Source organism: Solea senegalensis, linkage group LG17 (genome assembly GCF_019176455.1).
Source record: "Solea senegalensis isolate Sse05_10M linkage group LG17, IFAPA_SoseM_1, whole genome shotgun sequence".
Lineage (NCBI taxonomy): Eukaryota > Metazoa > Chordata > Actinopteri > Pleuronectiformes > Soleidae > Solea > Solea senegalensis.
The window spans coordinates 5396394-5415896 of record NC_058037.1 but is presented as its reverse complement, the minus strand read 5'-3'; the positions used below and the strand labels follow the sequence as shown (position 1 = coordinate 5415896).

The 19503-nt window shown below is 42.7% G+C and overlaps 1 protein-coding gene across 12 annotated transcripts in view; it reads left to right on the top strand.

The window, feature by feature from the left end:
- Positions 1–19503, top strand: part of LOC122784154 (neurexin-3b) — a 279349-nt gene that overhangs the window by 186635 nt on the left and 73211 nt on the right. For all 12 annotated transcript variants that reach the window (XR_006362148.1, XR_006362147.1, XM_044049273.1 and 9 more), the window contains one exon: positions 16214–16395. Coding sequence is in view for 10 of the 12 variants with exons in the window: in XM_044049273.1 (XP_043905208.1) it covers positions 16214–16395 (182 nt within the window). In the remaining 2 variants the exon portion in view is untranslated. The remainder of the gene's footprint in view (positions 1–16213; positions 16396–19503) is intronic.

Here is a 19503-nt window from a genome sequence, read left to right as displayed (position 1 = left end):
GCTCCGTTGACAGTTTGTTTCCCCAGCACTATGCCTATCTCACTCCCGTCACCTTTAGTTACCATGCTAGAACCATGTATCTCACCCCATTAGCCACAATACAGCATTTTGTACCAACCATTAGTGAAACAATCAGCATACTGTTGTGTAAATATTTGCCCAGGGCTGTTTGTAAGGACCCAGAGCCAGCTGAATAAGTACGACTGTCCCCAGATGAAATTGATGCTCGCAGGCTGCATATGCAAACACATACCTGTGCATAAAAAGCCAAACATACACACACAAATAAACCTGTATATGCATAGACATGCATAATGCTGAAAAACTGGCAGGCGCTCACACAAGCCTCTCCTGTCTCATATCTCCACAATACATCGCGTTTTCACAACAGTCAGTGCTTCTGTGTCTAGATAGAAATACCATCAGTCGGGATAACTTCTATCATGCTTGCTGGCAGGGTGCTTGTGGTGCATTTGATAGAACAAAATAAAAGTTTAAATCGATCAAGGTAATGTAAAATTTGACAGAGCAAAACGTTCTCCCCAAGCTTTGAAGTTTTCCACTTTGTTTCAATGTTTGATGTCAGGCTTGCCTGTTGAGTAGATGTATATATGCTGTGTGAGGGTAGAGAGATGCCGTCTAGGACGTCTTTTATCCCAATTACCCTATGAAATCACATGTATGAATGTTTTGCATCGTATCAGTTCTAAAGTAACGATGAACATGGCACCTAGTGGAGCCCCAAATGTGTTCTGTGGGTAGTATACATATTTACAATTTCTGCAAATTAACCCCCCCCCCGAAATGTTGGGACTGGACATTTAAAATTACAAACTAGACACTTTATAAGAAATGTAGTGCTGGCATAGCTGTCCTGGTAACCTCTCTGCCCCTTTCACTATTGGCCTGACCACAGTGCCTTCCCTGGAATCAGTGCATGTTACACACCTCAGGCTGCTTTTCTGCCACTTAGTCCATCATACCTCTCAGCGTCAGAGCTCCCACTGAGGATCTACAGCCTCCTTGATGGAAGCTTAGGGTCAAGTGCGAAGATGAGATGAAGGCGAAGCTACCTTGTGCACAAGGAAAAAGCTCTGATAAGTGAAGTGATTTTGAAATGAGAAGAAGAATACAGGCAGCATAGCTGTAGAAGGAAAAAATAATTTCTTAATATCTTGTCGGTACACAATGCTCTGAGTTGATAATCTCAAAAGAACTGCAGCGTAGTTTGTTTCTTTTACCTTAGTGGTTTGGTTGGAGTTCTTTTCCCATATATTATTATTCTAGTCAAGCCTGATGCGTTACCTCAAGGTGACCAGTATAGAACACTCCATAACACCAGACAGGTGACTATTCTTGTCATGTCAAACCTCCTGTTAAGGGTCCTCAGTCTCCTGCGTAAAATGAAATACATAAAAGTACTACATATGTATAGACCTTGAGCATGGGAGTTCAAAGATAGTCATTGCTCCTCTTGCATAGCCTGTGCTGCTATTTATGTCTCCCATGGCACAATCAAACACAACCCTATCAGTATTCATGTCCAAGGCCACAATAAAATGAAGTCCAATCCTGATAGGCCGTGCGTGACTGTGGCACCTGTTTGCTCAGGCAGTAGGACAACAATGATGTCTTCACTTTGAGACACAAGAGCTCATGTCTAGACTAAACAATGGACCCTGTCACCTTGCCTGACTACTGCAAGTTTTTTTTCTTATTAACAGAAACTGATCGTGTGCCTATAGGTACAGGAGTAGCAATATTTTTCAATGTGCTGGACTCCCCAGAGCAGAAAAATAAATCTCTCAGCTTGGCATTGGACTGAGGAAGAAATTTCTATAACCCATGCATGCGTTGTGCCAATGTACTGTCCCGTGGCAAGGAACCTGCTGAAAGAAGAAATGCCAAAATATATTTGAATGATGCATTTTTTTCTTCCTGTTTTGTCAAAGGTAGCTCAGGGGTTCTGCTGGCTGAAGCTTTCTTTGTCTTTCCTGTGCATTTGCTCATTTTCATGCATGCCATATGAGCCAAGATGTATGCAAGCCTGGGCTGAGGGATTGAAGTCAGCTTTGTACAGAGGTTTTGCCTACAGTCCCCGTCCCCGCTACCCATGCCACTGCACAATTCCCCCATCATTTGACTCAAACAGAGTGGCGGTTTTCCTTTGGCTTTCATGAGCTGTTGAAAGCCACTGTGTCACTCTCTTTAAATTTCTCGTCAGTTTAGCTAAGTACATCTTCAAAGGCAGCAACTGGGGCCGACTGGTATGGGTGGCATTGAGGTATATTAATAGTGTAGAAGAAGAGCAAGAAGGAGGCAGCGTAGACAAAGAGAAGAACATTAACACTATATACTGTATATGGACGTATGGCAGTTAACTCTTGTTAATTATTGAGTTGAGACTGTTTTCCCAGGCTTTGGGCTAGGCCCCTTATTTCCAGTGAAGGGCAATCTCAATGCTTAGAGGACATACAGAGTCATGTTGGACAATGCTATGCTTCCACATTTGTAGCAACAGTTTGAATGAAGAAGGTCGTTGTCGATTCCAATATTATTGAAGGACCATAGAGACATGGTTTGACGAGTTTGGTGTGAAAGCACAGAGACCTGACCTCAACCCCATCAAGAACTTTTGGGATAAACCGGAACAGAGATTGCGAGCCAGGAATGATGAATGATGACATAGAAAACACTTTAATATTGAAGTTAATATCAAGATATTATAACTGCCAAAGTGAGACCAACTCCAGTGCAATGGTATCTCATTACTTTTGTCCATATACTGTAGTGTATATTTGATTAGGCATGACGGGGCTATTAAGCACTTTGTACCATTTGTTAAGAATAAATGAAGTATTATTATTGTTGCCTTAGCTCAACTTTAATTCCTCTTCTTCTTTCTCCATCTGTGCTCACAGAGATACTGTACATAGAGACGTTTTCTCAGCTTTGAGGTCATGATCTAAGTGTGATGACTAAATAAGCATTTGTAGACCTGGCTTCAAAAATGGAATATTTCAAATATACAAAGTGTTCAGGAAGACAACCGGCTTGATTCCCTTAATACATTTTGTTGTGTCAAAAAATGCTCCAGGCAACCGTCCTCCTTCCTCAGGGCATGATATGTATTTAATCAGTTTTGAGCTGTTTTTGACAAAGAAATAAGGTAGAATCACATTCAAATAACAACCTAATAACTTCTGGGTGTCTTAATGAGACACATGCCATTGGGGGGGGGCGGTCACAAGCAAGACCACGTTCAGAAGATTTGTTGGAATATTTTGGAACACACCAGGATGTATGCACAGTTTTTCAATCCCCTGAACATCCACAAAAAAAAACACACGTTCAATATGCAAGCACATACTCACACAGAGCTGCAGCAATAATAACATGGAGAGCCTTTTGGCCCACCCTTTAATTAGGCCGACACCAAGACACACTAAGAGGCCAACATGTTCCATCCCACTGCCCTCTAAAGTTCCCACAGGCCCTCTCAACCTCACCCTAGGCAAATGCAGCCAAGCCTTGGCTGCTGATCAGCGTACACATCCACATGCACTTCCACACAAGCTCACTTCATATTCTCAGACTCACACGTGCACACTATCCTTGAATTCATGCCCGCTTTGCGTCTTGTCCCTGCTGAGCCTGGAGTACACCCTCCTGCCTATCGCCAATCCATAACGTCTTAAGGATTCTATTAATTACAGCTTTTTAAGAAGAACCCTTTGTGCCATGTCTTTGCCTTCCTCTCCCTTCTTATTGATTGCAACTGCTCTTGTTTTTTTCACAGAAAGGCTGTGTGTCAGTGGCTTTTTAAGCAGATGTCTCCTCCTTTTGATAAAGGATTGGAAACAGATAACAGAGGAGGTGGCGCCTGACCGAACTCTCCATGGTTTTGTGGCTAAATCGCTGAAAGGAGATGGATTGCGGCTCTGCCGCCAAATTTTCCTCCCATGGCATGAATCACTGGTGTGTGTTTTTCTTGGACTCAACGTCCTTGGAGCAGGAGATAGAACTAATGGTAAGACTTGCTCAAGAGAGCTGGTCAGTGGTGGAGGAAGATGAGTCAGGCGGAAAAGAATAGAAAGGAGAGAGTGGAGGTGAACTGAAGAGAGGGCGGGCAGTAATTATAAAGCAGACAATAGAGCGTTGGAGTCAAACCACGTGCTGGATGGAATTGGAAAATAGCATCTACAGAATGCCATTTCAATATCAGGGCTCAGTTTCATCGTGTGTTTGCCTATCTGATTCTGAGAACAAGAGAAGATGCAAGTACAGGTTTGTTCAGGTTTATTCAAATAAAATCAGATCTCAACGCAATACATTTGAAGAATGCATCGGCAAAGTGATTCTGCCATGTGACCCAGTTTGGAAGTTGGTCCACTTCCTTTTTTCTGAAGCGCCCACACACTCCAGCAGTTATACCGTGCATCACACACTCTCGCCTGCACCTAAACAGAACATTTCCTTTCTCATAAGCTGCTATTTAGTTACAGTCATTGTTGCAGACACCGAACTGTAGCATTAAGTCCCACTTACAGTCAGAAATACTGCAGAAATGCTGTCTGGGTTACGCACTTGTTGGTGAAGCCCCACAGATTGATTCTGATTGACTCTGCCAGTGGCCTTTATCATGTTGAGAACCTTCATCAAATAACCATATAAAATAAGTACAATAATAAGTAATGACTGGTGCTGGTATGTGAACCCTTTGTACCTTACCTTACCTTAGCAGAGAATTTCAGACTGAAGAGCTACTTGTCAACACCAATCACTTCATCAAGCTTGCCACTGATGGCATGTTTTAAAGTTTCTGTGGCAAAAGCAGGGCCACAGTTGGTGCTGTCTTAAATGTTTCTGTGGAAGGGTGTGAGAAAAACTTCCGAGAACAAGCTTGATTTATACACAACCATAAGTGTGCGGGCACTGTGGGAGGTGCACAGCGATGATGAACAAAAATACATCATTACTGTGGAGCAACTGCATGTGAGATAATCAGTGTGATGTAAAGGTGTTTGATGTACGTGCGGCTGGAGGTGATATTAGATATGTCACAGACAAAGGCAGCTAGAATGTAGGGGTTGCTATGCCAACCACAGGTACAGGTGGTATATAGAAGCCAGTGAAGCGGTGTTTCAGCGGGGCGAAACACCGCTCTCATTCACAATGAGAGGGGAAGCAGAGGAAGACAAAATGGCGACAAAAAAGGTCATCGGGCGTTTTTATTCACTGTTTGATTTTGTTTTATGTGAAAAACAGACCTTTATTGTCAGTTTGATTAAGCCGTTTGTTTTTGGTACTTTTGTATTTGATGTTGTCGAGATCAAAGGGGAGATTAGCCCTGCCTCGTACAGATTGCTCATTTCTTAGTATCTGTCTGTCCACCCGCTCTAATCCACTTTGTTCATAGGCAGGTAGCCATCTGAGGCATACACGCGACGTCGTTCAGTATGTGCAATTCACCTGTAGCTGAAAAGCACAGCCTGCATGTCAGAATAATGGGTTTGCGTGGATTTGACAAGGCTGATGTGGAAAAGGGAAGACTTGCTCTCACCTTCAGGTTGCAACACAATTTGTAGCTGTCCGCGTCTGCGAACTGCAACTGTATATGTGCAAAAAGACAATTAAGGCAGTAATGTGCAGAAGTACCGCCTTAACTGTCACGTCGCTCATCTTCAAAGTTCCAGTTGAAGGCAGCTGAGGAGGAGGACAGAGGGTAAAGATGTCATGATGCTCAGAATTAACACCAGATACATCCAGCAAACACTAGAGCTGGTTCTCTTGCCGTAGCAAAGGTGGCAGGTTAGTTTGACAGATAGTCAATCAGTCATGAATTATTACCTTCTCTACACAACTTGTCTGAGGCAAACAACCCGAACTAGCACAATCCATTTGCTGCTGTGTTGTTGACATCGTATGAGAAATAGCTAAAGCGTGTTTTCACACAGTGCTTCTATCAGTACATTTCAGAACACAAGTACAGTTTTGATAAAGACAAATATCATATCGGGAACCTTGACAGCAGACCTGAGGGCCATCGCACGACTGCCTGGCTGTTCCATTTGCAGTTTGTCATTCCTGCCCCCCAGTTTTTCATTTTCAAAATGTGAAATTATGTGATGAAACATTCATCCGTGAATTTGAGTTAATGATCTCACTTCTCAGGATAATGTAGGAATGCTCTGTGTTGTGTGGCCCGCGTCCTTACAAACAAAGGTTTTAGCTTTTGGCTGCAAGTGTTTCACAGCATTTTGACTGATTGTCCAAGACCCACAAAACAAAAGTGTTCTGTGACTATGTAAACACCAAAACTACCAAAAGAAAGAGCATCAATCGTCATTGGCAGTGAATGGTTGTATTTGAATTGACATCTATAGACGTCATTGGCAGCCAACGAGGTCAAAGAACGTCAGTAGGGGCACGCTGCTTGACCTTGCTGTAACCCGTGTGCCTCAAGGTTCGCGATGTCCATTCCATATCTCAATTCTAATGTACTCAGTCCATGCCACAGTTGAAACGGTGTACCTAATAAAGTGGTCTAAGCACGTGTAAATGCCAAAGGTCATTTTATTTTGAAATGCAAAAAAAAAAAAAAAGTTTGTAAAAAGTTCAGAATGGGAAAATGTGTCCAACTGGGGTTTGAGTCATAAAGGCTTTGGGATAAGATCAGTGGCTGAGGTTGCTGTGTTGTATTTGTGCATGAGATCCTTTCAGTTATCGCAGGGGGAAGGAGGTGGAGGAGGAGGAGGAGGAGGCAGACGGAGACAGACTGGGAGAGAGGAGTTCTGGGCTCTCCATGAAGCCCTGGCAAAGGCAGACAGGCTGCACTATCCTCTGGGGAAGATTCAATTATAAATGATGCTTCCACTCTGAGCCATCTTGGAATCCCTTATTCTTTAGGAGATCTTCTTCACCTAATCCTCCGCAGACTTTGGTGTGGCCTGCGTCAGAAGTGATATGCCTCACACACACAGTGTGTCATGCATTATGAATGATGGGAAGGAGACACTTGTGTCCTAATTTTGTTGCAAGCAGTGTGAACATCAGCAGAATGCTAATTTCTCGCCATAGAAACACTCACAGACCTATGCAGGTTGGTTATTATTTGCTCCACCTTTGCGACCCATTTTTGTCTGCCTCTTCGTCTTTTACCCAACATCTTTCTGTGCCTCACCTATGCCTTACTCCTCCTTTTCCTTCATCCCTCTGCAACATCTCTTTCCTCCTAAAAAATTCTGCTGGTGGCAGCGTGCAGCATTAAAGTCAGCAGACAGGTCTTCTTTGTAGCCTAGAGTGCCGCGTAGATCTCAGCTGCAACCCCCTCGCTCTCTCCTCCCTTTCCCCCGGCCTCTGAAATCCTCCTCAGACGCCCTCCCCTCTTTTTTTTTCTCACCCTCTCCCTTTTCTAACAAGAGAGAATAGGAGCTGACATCTCTAGAGAAGCGAGAAAAAAATCATTTAAAACTCTTCCTCTCTGTCCGCTTGCTGCTACACCAGAGGAGAGTGCCAGTAATGCAGCAGGAGGGGGAGGAGAGAGAGAGACTGGCTATCCGACATTCACTGTAATGAGGGGGGGGGGAGTTGTTATGGATCAGCTTCTGCTGTTTTAAGAGTGTGTGTGCGTGTAGTAGGCTGTGAGGACACGTTTTTATTTTGACCTTGTGAGGACATTTTGTCTGGTCCTCACAACGTTAAAGTGCTTTTAGGGTTAGGATTTAGTTGTGATGTTTAAGGTGGAGGTAACTGGCTAGGGTATGCAATACCTCACTAAGATTCCTGTACAAGAATCCATGTGCACATGTTTGTGTTCCCCAGCTTTGTTAATGGATGTCTGTGAGTCAGCCTCCGTTCTTCTGCAGCGACCGGAACAGTATCAGACAAGGACGTGAGTGAGAAAACAATGTTACGAAAGTCTTTTCTTGTTGCTCCGGGTAAGACGAGAAGCAGAGGACGTGCGCAATCACATGTTTGCCTCCTGAATCCGACCACTGTCACTGCTCTTGTCAATCCTTCAACATGATTCAGATAGCGAATAAATCTGTTCCTCATGGGAATATTCTACTGTATGTCAAGTGCTACACTTGTCACACAATTCAGGTAAAAACCACAACAATGTATATTCATTTAAAGAGTTAGTAGTTGTGAAGGACGTACACCACAATACTCCTTTAAGTTCATTGTGTTATTCCCAAGGATACTGTTATTGCAAGTGTGGGTTGGAAAATAGCGTCCAGTGGCCAATGAGAGCATGGAGTTTAATGACCTCATATCCCATAATTCCCTGCATACCCTCACCAGCTTCAACCTGAGCGGTGGTCTAATTAATCACACTGACTTAAACCACCTGTGTGGGTATGCAATGTTGCACTATGTATAGAATCTCTGGATGGGCAATAATAATAGTTCTATTTATACGGCACTTTTCAAGCATGGGCACATAGTGCTTTCCAGATTAAAAGATAAGCCTATCCAAAATAGTATAGGTAGAAAAATCACATGCTATACCGTATAACTACAACAAAAGTGGTATACAAAAGTGCTGCATGCATGTTTGTTAGTATGAGTGAATGGCACTTTAAGTGATCATCTAATTTAACATGTCATTTCAGTTAATAAATGTAAGTTTAAAATAAAAATGGAAGTTGATATAAAACCTGGGTAAGTGGTGCTAAAATGAGTGCAATAATGAACAAAAAAAGAAAAAGACTGGGCAAGAAACACCATACATCGACGCGTAGGCCATCTAATAAAAGTGCATTTTTACAGAGTGTTTAAAAGCTGCAGTGGAGTCAGCTGATCTCACAATGAGAACCCGGCTATAACTAAAAGTTAACGGTCACCATTACTTTACAATCTCATCTGTGGAAGAGCTTCAACAAAAAAAGTTCTGATCAGCTCATTTCAGGACCTTGACTTGATTTGAGATTATAGTCTAATGTAATCTGGAGCCAGTCCAGTAATTGATTAAAACATTTTTTTTTTAAATGCTTTCAAAAAACCCACTGAGTGGTATTGGAATTGGAATGATTGAAGATATGAACGTGTCTGTAATTCCCGCAGATGTTCTAGCCTCTCAAAAAGATGAACATTTCAATGTTTGGCTCGTTGTTATTTTGAGTCCTGTGCAGGGACGCCGCTGTTGTTGTCGGTTGCTTCCACATACAGTACCTGCTCCTCTGGTGCACTGGCGTCAGCCACTGATTCCAATGACACTCATCTGTAAATGTCGCTGCGGCAGAAAGGCCTGAGCTTATCCTGGCACCGTCGTGCCGCTGCAGCACAAATGTAACCACTGTAGTATTTGACCGCTCAATCCCAGCGAGTGGAGCTGCAGCTCAGCTTTCATCCCACTCTGCAGCTGGGTCTCGGACTGTCTTTTCTAGTGAGCTCTGGCTTAAAAACTCAGCTTGAAACGCGACAAAGCAACACCCCCAATGTTTATAAAAGGCCGAGGAGTGTGGGACAATGAGCCTCACGTTGATTAGACAAGAGGGTGATGGGAGCTTTTACCAGTGAGAGGATGAAGAAAAGCTAATGGATGCAGTGGCTGATGTTTGACCAGAGAGGCAGTCGCTACAGCGATTTTTATCACATGTATAATTTCAATACTGAGATTCGGAACTGCATCAACAAATAATATTACTAAATACATTTATTTTACCTGAAATAAATGTGGTTTAAGGGTTAAGGTACGCAAAAACATACATGATGTTTAATTAGCCTGGAAACATGGTTATTGTAAATAGCAGTTTTGCTAATCTTGGTGAGAAACCATAATGTGTATTTCACTGTCTGTCTGATCATCATGTGGATTTAAAATAACTGTCCACTCTTCGCAAACAAAGCCGTTCACTTCTCTCTCTCTCTCTCTCTCCACCATTTTTCTTCACGACTTCTATTACCCCTAGTTTTTGGTGTGTAAATCCATATAGTGTAGTAATGCTCCGCACTTATAATACCAGAGAGAGAGAGACAGTGTAAATCATCCAAGGCTGGCTGTTTTCTCTACAAAGCTATTCTTCACAACACACTGCCTTTCATCAATCATGTTCTGCATTTTGTTTAGTGTCGCTGATGAAAGATGGCACACTTGGCGTCCATGTGTGGTGACAGTGAGGGAAGATGCAGCGATTCCAGTGTGTTTCCCTTTAAAAAAACAAAACAAAACAAAAAAAACATTAGTCCAACAACACACATATAGACATGTATTGTCGCTTAGCCGTTTGGTTTGTACCTGCTTCTGGCCACAGTTTGAGACCAGAGAAAAGGAGAGGGAGCGTTCAATCATCAGTCTCGCCGCTCATTCTGTCCCAGAGGGGAGAGGCAACAGTTGGAAACATGAATTATGAAATGATAAGAGGTTGTAAAATGGAGATAAATCCTGGTGATTACACAGCTCAGTATCTCGCAATTCGATTGCTCTGCCAATGATTCTTTATTGTAGTTGTGTGAAGGACAGCAAGCCTAATAATTCCCCGTGTATGAAGCACAGCAGGGGAAAGCACTCTGATGGAGTTCTTTTGAATGTGATTGAGAAGGCAATTACATTTTGCATCTTACTTTCAGGGGTTGGTTTTTTTTTTTCAAAACGCTTCTCCTTTCTTTTCCTTATTCTCCGATGGCTGAAAATTCGACCACATCAAACCATGTTTGTCTTCTTTTTCCATCCCCCGGGGTGCCAGAGCTGCAGAAAGCCCAAGAGATAACAAGGGGAAAGACATAAAAGCACATAAACAACCCACACACACAAAGAAAAAGACACAAACATGCACACACACACGCAAGAAGAGAGCGTATGTTTGTGTGGTTGTAGACGTATGCACAGAAGTTCAGACTCATTTGTGTTTATGCGGCGTGTGTCTGTGTGTGTGAACTTACACAGAGTTAAAGTTTACTCTGCCTTTTTTAACATGGGATTTTCTCGGTGACTGGAATGGAGCACACATACACACACACACACACACACACACACACACGTACACAAACATGAAGATAGTCATACTCTTGAGCGCCGCCTCCCTGCAGCTGTTGCAGTCGGACAGAAAGTACCAGTCTTTTACTGAAGGTCTTCTACCGGCTGCCTCTAAACACAGGGTTTTATCACAGCGTGGTGTGTGAAGCCTGAATACAACCAATTACCCAGTTATGACAGATGTGCACCATGGCAGCTGCTCTGTTCTTTTTGCTCCTTTATAGATAGCATTGTTGCCCGGCATGGCATGCTATGTGCGTGTAGAAGAAAGAGAGGGAGGAGACGGCACAGACGTACAAGGTTTTACTTCTCTCTACTGTCTGAATTTTAGCAGTAGGTTGAAGGGCAACATTTGATCCATCCATATTTTACCCTGCTGGTTAGGCACATTGAAACTAGTGACCTTCCATTATTTTTCCTGATTGTAAAAAATACTGTGTCCTCCTCTTCTTCTTTTTTTCTTTGCCCCTCTTGTGTTTCGCTAGTTGGGTAATGTCATGTGGGGGCCTGAAGGACAGGACATACTTCTGTCCTGCAGACAGGTGTCCTGACCTTCTGTCTGCTCTCCCACGCCTCAGGGGACCTCTTCGAAATAGAGGCCAAGGCTTTGACCTAGTCTTTCATCTGCAGCAGCAGCAGCAGAGTCACAGCAGTGGAAAAATGATCACGTGATGAGGCGGCAATGTAGTATAAGAGAACAAAACCTGGCTTTTGTTATTCATGTATCGACTACATCTCCACTGCAAATCCTTGTTTATCTTCTTCTCTGGTCAAGACATTTTTGAGCAGGGTAACAGGGCCTTTTAAGTTCAGTAACATTTGACATGTTCAAGCCATAGCTCCAGATCAGATTGTTTGACTAACTTCTCTGGCCATCCAGTCAAAGTGTTACAAGCTGGATTTTGGGGGGGCAGCAGTTTTCATTTTTAATCAAATTGTGAATATCATGGTCATTTTAATACATTTTCTACATAATGTGCCTTCAACTCGTAAAGAATACAAAGAAAATCAGGGTTGTTTATTATTGTTCTTTCTTCATCTCTCATCATTTCCCTTTACAAATCAATAAGCACCCATATGCTACAATGCGATTTCAAATGGCCTTTCTCCAATACCCACTGGCCACGATGGCAGTACATTATTCAGAAATGGAGATGAAAGTCCCCTCTGATCTACCAAAATAACATCTTGAGCAGTGATCTGTTTGTTGAGTTGATTTCTTTGATGATGTTTTCCCTGCAGTTGGCTTTTCACCAGGTCCTTATCGCTGTGAAAGCTGTGTGTGTGTGTTTGTGTGTTTGTTGAACACATCATTTCTGCTGTCCACTGGCATAACACTTCAAACTTGCGAGCAACAATGCCACTAAGAGTGCCTAACTTTCAAAGAATGACAAGAATGGCCATGGAAACAGAGGAAATGTCTGCAGTAATTACAAAAGAGAGAAAAGATAGGGACATGCGGGTGACTACAAAGCAGACCAAACTTTGAAGAGGACTTTCATTGCCATTTTCCATGAAGCAAGGGACTAATTGCACTGCTTTTACCTTTGTGCTTTAATGTGTTTTGCTGGATCACACTCTTTTATTGCTTTGTTGCCAAGCAAATCAAGCTCTGTTACCAAGCAAATCAAAAGGAAAGGTGTACAATCCCATCGCTGCGGTACATTGTTTCCACGATCCCTTTTAGATAAGATAATAGGCTCGTCAACTAATGGACCAAGTTATTTTGCAGACAATGGCGTTCTTCTTTTGTGGCACTTTTAATTAGATGCACATTTTAAAAGCTTTTTTTCTGAAGTACTTATGTGAGGTATTTGTGCTAATGTACACTATACTCTGCACTGCTCAAAAACTATAAAATAACATGTACAGTCCATGTTGGTTTATTGAATTTCAATAAAGAGGTTTTGTTTTTTTGTCTTTTTTCCATTTTGGCTTTCTGCTTTCAGTGGAGCTCATTTCAAATAGGTAAATAAAAACCTTGAGCACATCATTGTTTACGAACAATATTTTGTGGCTAGGTGAAGGCCCAAGGAGGTGCTCGTTGAAGTAATTGGGATTATGCATGCTACAATATGCTAAACATGTTAAAATATGCCATTGCTTACTCTCACTTTTATGTAATTAGCCTCCCTGCAAAGTTGCAGTTACAGCGCTAACAAGGGCGCCGGAATGAGGAGGCCTTCTCACTCTGGAGTGAAATTGTTGAAATCTTTTGATTTAGCATCAGTTATTATGCCACATACTAGTTTTGCACAATGCATGACTTGGTGAGCCGTGGACTTCCTCTGTGTGTGAAAATACAGCCAGTGCAGTCTGGGCCCAGCAGGGAAATGTGCTACATTTCGGCAATCTCGGGTTCTTTCTCTTCTCTGCAGTTAATCACTCACTTGTGTGATTGCGTGTGAGAAGCCATCAGCCTATGAGTGTTTGTTGTGTATGCACACGTGTTTGTAGACTTTTTTTATATTTGACAATGACGGTTTTAGTGTCAGTCGCAGTTGCTGTATGTGTGTGTGTGTGTGTGCGTGGCTTCCTGCGTGTGTGTGTTTCATTGTGAACACTGCCTTCTTGAAACACTAAGCAAATCTCCTCAATGTGATAATTGGCTCCCCAGGGTGGCTGTGTCTTTGCTGCTCATCATCGTCATCCCCTGCAGAAAAAAAAAAAAGGGTGTGTGTCGCTCGTTTGCTGGGGGAAAGTGATCCCAAGTTTGCCTGAACTCTTTTGGCATGAAGGAATATTTAGGCAATGAGTCAGTCGAACCAGATGCGGTTCAACTCGGCTGCAGGCTGCTCTCTACTGCTGTGGCATCAGGGTTTTTCAGACGGACAATATTCCATCGAGGAAGAAGCTATTTGAGGCAGGTGACACACGATCTGAACACCGTCATGAGTTGTCGCAGTGTCATTGAGAACAATCAAGATTGTTTGTTTCCAAGGGGAAGACGTTTCCTTGCTCACGACTACTACCCCTCTACAATGTTTAATTGGTGAACTGTCCTTGTCCCGTCCTTACATACAAGCTCTATAGCGTGTAATCGATTTATTGAATGCGGTGTGTCCACGTCCACTACACTAGGTAGCAATATTTCAGCAAGTTAGTTTCCGGTTTAGCTGCTGGCTCGTCGTTAGAAAGTCCATTGTCTTTGAATGATTCAATGATTTAAGCTGGCAGAGCATAATAAACTCTACTATTCAGTTCAAAAAAATGTATCGGCCTTAATTTCACCATGTTTTTCTCACTGTTGTCTTCTTCTGTGTAAGGTTTTCTTCTTCTATTCACAAGTAGCAGCTGTGGAGCATGTGCAGAGACCAGCTTGGGTCTGACTGAAAATGAAAATGCAGTAGTAATTCAACTCTCAATCACATTAGATGAGTCTGTTAGTCCGACCTTGGGAATTTGTATTTAGCAATCATTTGTTTCAAAAGCCCCTTTTTTTTTTAAAGCAATTTTAACACAATATTTTTTCTAATGTCATGTTACGCTACTGAATGAAACTACAAAGACCGGTAGCCAATGTAAGAAGGTCAGAACAGATGTGGGATCTCTTAATATTCATAGTTAAAAACCAAGCCGCTGCATTGCGGATGGAAGGATTGCAGTTTATAGTGGTTTGGTTGAAAAGGGTGAAATGACCTTTACGATAAATTAAAAGGGAATAGATGAAAGCATGGATGATCATTTCCATCTCAGTCACAATAATACTTCATTTCGTGGTGCTCCTCAAGTGGAAGAAGCATGAGCGTGCAAGGCGCCTGACGTGAGCATCCACCAACAGGGATTATCAGAGCCTGAGTGCTGTCTGCATTTAAATGGATGTGGTTGCCAGTTATTACAAGTTTAAGGGCATTCATTTGAGGCAGCTAGTTTGTTTAAGTCGTCACATTCAAGGCCTGGGATGGTTCACTTGCTTGGATATTTGTATGTATAATAAACACGTTGATGATGGTTTGTAATGCTGACACCTGAGGGGTGTGAAATGCAGACCCATTTGAGAGCTTTAAGGCAAATAGAGACACACTGGTCGATAAAGTCTCTCCTGCTGCCTTACTCCCACTCTCTCTCTCTCTCTCTCCCTCTCGCTTCCATATGTTCTTGCAGTCCCCAGGGTTTTAGGAACCACAGAGCAGATTGTTGGCCTCTTCATAGGGAAACATTGAGACAGCTGGGCACCTATCACAAGGCCAAACAGATGTTCAGGTGACTTTAAGAAGAAGGGAGTGGGAAATGTGGCAGGGAAGGATGCAGGGGCTGAATGAAGCAGAAATAAATAAACTAAATTGCAAGAACTCAGAGACTTCATTAGCAATCTACTGTCAGCCACTGAGGAGAGCCAAATTCTTTTCACTATCCTCAGTCCAAAGGAGTCTGTTTTCGTCTCCCCATATTGATTCACCCTCTCGTCTCTCTGTTGTAGGTCTAATGCCTTTGATCTCTTGATTATCTTTGCCTAAATGTGGATGAGATGGCGAAGCAGCTCAAGGGTTCTGTGTTTCATGTCTGACACACCTTGGGGAACATTAAGAAGTTGGAATTGAGTAGTTTTCACAACTCCGTGTGATGGTGGGGAAAAATATATTCACAAACAACGTCCATTTATTCTGTGGCTGAGAGCCAAACCTGATCCAATCAGACCTTCTAATCTGACACAAATCTGGATAGTGGGTTATGTAATACGGTTTTAATTCCAGTGAAATATTTCCCCACTGGTGCCACATGAAGCCATTTTTTTCCCTTCACTGCATTTGTCAAATTAAACCTGACGAAAGTTCTTCGATTTTCTTTTTTTTTCTTGCTCCCCCTTCTCTCCTTTCTTGTGCCAGCCTTTGTTCTATGGTTGCAGGTCTCATATATAATACATGAGGATTGGGAGACTTATCCGGTTCTGCTCATACTGGCTGTTATTCCCTGGAAAGGGGCTATATTTAAGAGCTGGATAAGTCATAGATGGCGCCATGGGAGCCACTGACTTTTACCCAAAAGATGGTGGTGGCTGAATACCATTAAAACCCTAAAATAGAACTCAACACAATTACAGTGTGAGGGACAATATTCCTCACACCTAATAAATGTGCTTTGGATCCAGTTTTTGTCAGAAAAGTGACAACACTGTGCTCCCCGGTGTCTAGTTGGACTACATTTGTATATGACAAAATTGAATTTAACCTATCTGCTTCTATTTTTCAAACAAGAAATCATTTTTTTTTAAACATCTTTGTGTTTCCACAGCTGGCACCACCTACATCTTCGGTAAAGGAGGAGGACTGATCACGTACACGTGGCCCAACAACGAGCGGCCGAGCACGCGGACGGACCGGCTGGCAGTGGGCTTCAGCACCACCATCAAGGACGGCATCCTTGTCCGCATCGACAGCGCTCCACGTCTGGGTGACTTCATCATGCTCCACATTGTAAGTCGCCGTAACGATGGCCGCTTTCTCTTCAGATTCGCTCACTCATTCTAAAGTCCCTCATGTATTGGATATTTCCACATTTCAACAGTATGTGCCGTTGGCTGGACATGCTGTCACAACACACCATGCCGAAGCAGATTGTTAAAAACAAAGTTTAGTTGTTGTTTTTGGCCAGATCAGTTGATTTATACTCTTGAAGTTGCTGGGCTTGATTCTGGCAGTTTGAGTTGGTGACTCATTAATTCACACACTTCTCACCATGTTCCTACCCACTCATCAAATTTACATTGTGCAAGGAGAGGAGTTTAGGTGCAGAGAGGGAGTTAAAGATTCTCCATATGCTGCTATTTTAAGGTTAAAAAAGTTTGCATATGGTCGCTTCTGTTAGAGCTTTGTTCTTGCTGTCTATTGGCACTTTTCCACTACGCAGTTCCAGCACGACTCGACTCGTTTTATTTGCTTTGCTCCATTAGGGAAAGTACCTGGTAACTGGTGTTTTTGTAGTACCTGCTCTGTCGAGGTTCCAAGCGAGTCGAGCTAATACTATCGGTGACGTCGGTGAGAGTCGGCACCGGAAGAGTCACGAGCACGGCGTGTGACTCAAGAATCCAACCGAACAATGCCAAACTGTCGATCAGTTAAAAAGAACAATAACCAGCTGAGTCTAATGATTCAGTTCACCGATAATAACTGCTTTACAAGTGTCTAGTTTGTGTGTGTCGACAGCATGGCAGTTGACTCCGCCCACATTGAGGAGGTACTAATGGAAGATGATATCAAGCCGAGAGGAGCTGAGCCGTGCCTTGCTGTGCTGAGTCGTGCTGGAAAGGCGACATATTAGATTGTGTTTCAAGCTTTACAACCACAATCTCACACACACACACACACAGGATGACGACCAAAGGTGACAGTGTGGCATTTAGGTTTATTAGCGGAAATTAAACACAACAAGTATGTTTATATAAGATTAGTATTGCTTTACCATAAATATTGTTTGCTTTTTGTAACCCAAAAAATAAGCCTTTATGTACTTGACATGGGCTTTAAAGAGGCTGCCATCCTTCGAGTTTTTTTTAGATTGTCCCGAATGGAATGTTTTTTGCATTTTGAAGTGGAGATTTATGACACAAATGAAGTAGAATGATCTTTCTGATATGCAAAGGCCACCATGGTTCTTCCATCCTCCGTCGCAGTCTGTGGTCTCGCCAGTAAATGTCACAAACTCTGCCACATTTCACTTTTTATGGTTGTTGTCAGTTGCGGTCCTCAAACCAAATCTACCGACTGCCTTAAACTAAAATATACAAATGGTGCAGATCTATTCAGAATAGGAGAAAACTGATTTCCTTATACTCCCTCGTCCCTGCTGGCCATCTTCTTCCAGACTCCCAAGCACATCCAAACTGACTCCCTGTATGAATAAGTGAATGTGTCTCTCCATACATATGCAGTGTGTCCCCACATGTTGGGAGGGAAATGATAGAAAACAGGGGGTGGGGGTTGAATTCTTGGCCAGTTGACTGTGCGTCCAAGCGGCATCTTAATAATCTCACTTGTGCGACCTTGGGTTTGACTCGTTTACATAAGCATTAAGTATTTACATTATCATCAAGCGCAGCTGGATGAATGCAGGGCGTCAAGTCACTGCGGGGGAGGCGTGCGACAACGTGGTGGTGGTGGTGGTGGTGATGGTGGGAGAGAGCAAGGCCATGTGTCGAAATAAAAAAAAAAAAAAGATCTGATGATGAGGAGGAGGAGCTACAGTTGCGAAAGCAGATTGAAAGTCTTTTTCTTCTTAAAGAGCTCCCTTCATCTCCAGAGTGCAGACCATGTGGTGCAGGGATGCAGCCATCTGCTCCGCAAAGATGAGGGCCAACAGCTTTCTGCGCTGCCTTTACATTACAGAGAGATGTGAAGTGAACGCGTGTGGGTTTGTGTTTGCATGCGTGCACGTGTCAGAGGAAGAGGAAGTGCAAAGGCATTGATGGAGAGAAATGATTAAGATGTACAGTAGCCAGCGGTGTAGGGGGGGAAAGCCTCTCTGCATGTTACCAACCGACTGAGTAATTGCAGAAACCTGTAAAAGAGTGAGGAAGGGATGCATGTTTAATGCCCGCTTTTTACATATCACAGCAAAGCTCGCCAAGCAGGGTATCTCTTGTAATTTTAGCTGTGAGTCTTGGGTGGTGAATGTCTTCATTCCTCAAGCCTCATGGTGCTAATGAATGTATTAATAGTCTAAAGCAAGTGGAAGATTTGCCAGTTTATTCTGGGAAGCAGCGTGTATCGAACAGTGTGTGTGTGTGTGTGGGTGTTTTTCTTCTTTTTCTTTTTTAATATCACATTTTTATTCTTTGCTCTATGGTTTATATCCCACTGGTAATTTGTTGCGTTTTAAATGACTTACTGACAGCCAAGGGTGTACAGACAGAAACAGTGTGTTTCCTTTATCATTAACAATAATTATAGCCTTTGAAAGTAAAACACTCCATAAGTCACGGCATCCTGAGGCTGCTGTTTTTCCCCAAAAATACATTGTGGTAGAGATTAGAATTAGAAAATTAGAAAAAGTGACATATGTTTCTGCCACAGGGAAATAGTTAGTTAGTTAGTTAGTTAGTTAGTTGCCTTTGCAGGTGTAAATGTGTGTCTGTTGAATGAGAAGAGATTCCAGACGTCACTGAAATGTCATTAGATACTAAATGCTAATGATAGATGCCAGCACTTGACTGTCAATTTTTAACACCAAGTGATGAACCCGGACGAAAAGGTTAAAGGCATTGTATGTGTCGATTGTCTAACCAAAGGTCTCATCAGGCTCTGGGCCATTGCCTCGGCCTTCTGCAGTTATTGGGTCACTACTTGACAATCAGCACACAATGATGTCGTAAGCAGCTGAATATATGAGGTGGCAGAGTCAACAGAAAGGGAAATCACCTCTGCAGTTTTTACACTCTGATATGCAGACAGAGGCAAAACCTAATCACCAGCTCCCTCCTTGGTTTCCCTCTTTTGCATTCTTCATTATCTGCTCTCCTTCGTCGCCGTGATTAGCTTACGGCTTGTTTGGCAATCCTGAATTAAAATGCTGATTGTAGTGTTTAC